This window comes from Arachis ipaensis, chromosome B02 (assembly GCF_000816755.2).
Source record: "Arachis ipaensis cultivar K30076 chromosome B02, Araip1.1, whole genome shotgun sequence".
Classification (NCBI taxonomy): Eukaryota; Viridiplantae; Streptophyta; class Magnoliopsida; order Fabales; family Fabaceae; genus Arachis; species Arachis ipaensis.
Window position 1 is genome coordinate 4,607,204 of NC_029786.2, and position 886 is coordinate 4,608,089.

Genomic DNA, 886 nt, shown 5'->3' on the forward strand with positions numbered 1-886 from the left:
CTCCTACCTTAGAATATGATTCCCAAAATAATGTACAAGCAACCAACAAAGTGTGTGAAGTGTGAACTATAACATTGATGTTCAAGCAGCAAACCTCATGTTATTTGAGAAATTTAAACACTATTTTTGAGAACATCTTAATAATTGCATCATCTCCATGAATTAAAATGTGACAAAATTTTAAGTTAACTATGGCAGGCTGAATAAAATTCTACTGGATTCAAAGACATCATTGCTTTGTGACCATGTATTTAGATCCAACGTAGTTTTATATTGGTTGTCATAAACCTAACAACCGTCGTCGTTTTTTCCGAATTTGGGACCAGCTATGTACACATAGGCAGAATTTTTTTGAGAATATATGCTTTAAGGAATTTAGCATATCATACACCTAGGACCAAAGATTTGATAAGAATCATGGTTAGAACTTTGGGGAAGAAAAGAGAGAGAGAGGGGAACAAAATCTTATTTTGTAAGTTGAAACTTTCAATCACCATTCATCATTCTTGAATTTCTTTTTTCCAAAATTATCAACACTTAGCAAGAACACTACACCCTCTATTTTTAACTCAATATTGAAGAGAAAGATGCTTTTGTTTATGCTCAATATCAATATCTAGCTGCACAGATTTGGTATGCACACACCACTTTCCGGGTTTTGCTGTTCTTTCCATATCCTTCCAGTTACTCTCAGCTTCAGCTCTTTCCGGTCCCCACCGGAGAAGAAAAGCGCCATGTTTCGGTATACAATGAGGCCGTCATGGCTATCTCTAACCTTCTTGTGGCTATCTCTTATGCTTCTAGGACTGCCCTCGAAGGTTAGTTTCCGGCCGTTTCCTCCTACCTCCAAGCTGTAGCTATAGCTCCGTGCATCTCTTTCGTCGCC

The 886-nt window shown here is 37.6% G+C and overlaps 1 protein-coding gene across 1 annotated transcript in view; it reads right to left on the reverse strand.

Moving 5' to 3' along the window:
- LOC107623691 (E3 ubiquitin-protein ligase SINAT3) overlaps window positions 429–886 on the reverse strand; it is a 4,441-nt gene continuing 3,983 nt past the window's right edge. Inside the window, 1 exon segment of the mRNA XM_016326041.2 lies at window positions 429–886. This exon segment is cut by the window's right edge and continues 23 nt beyond it. Within this exon segment, the coding sequence (XP_016181527.2) occupies window positions 617–886 (270 nt within the window). The 3' untranslated portion in view covers window positions 429–616.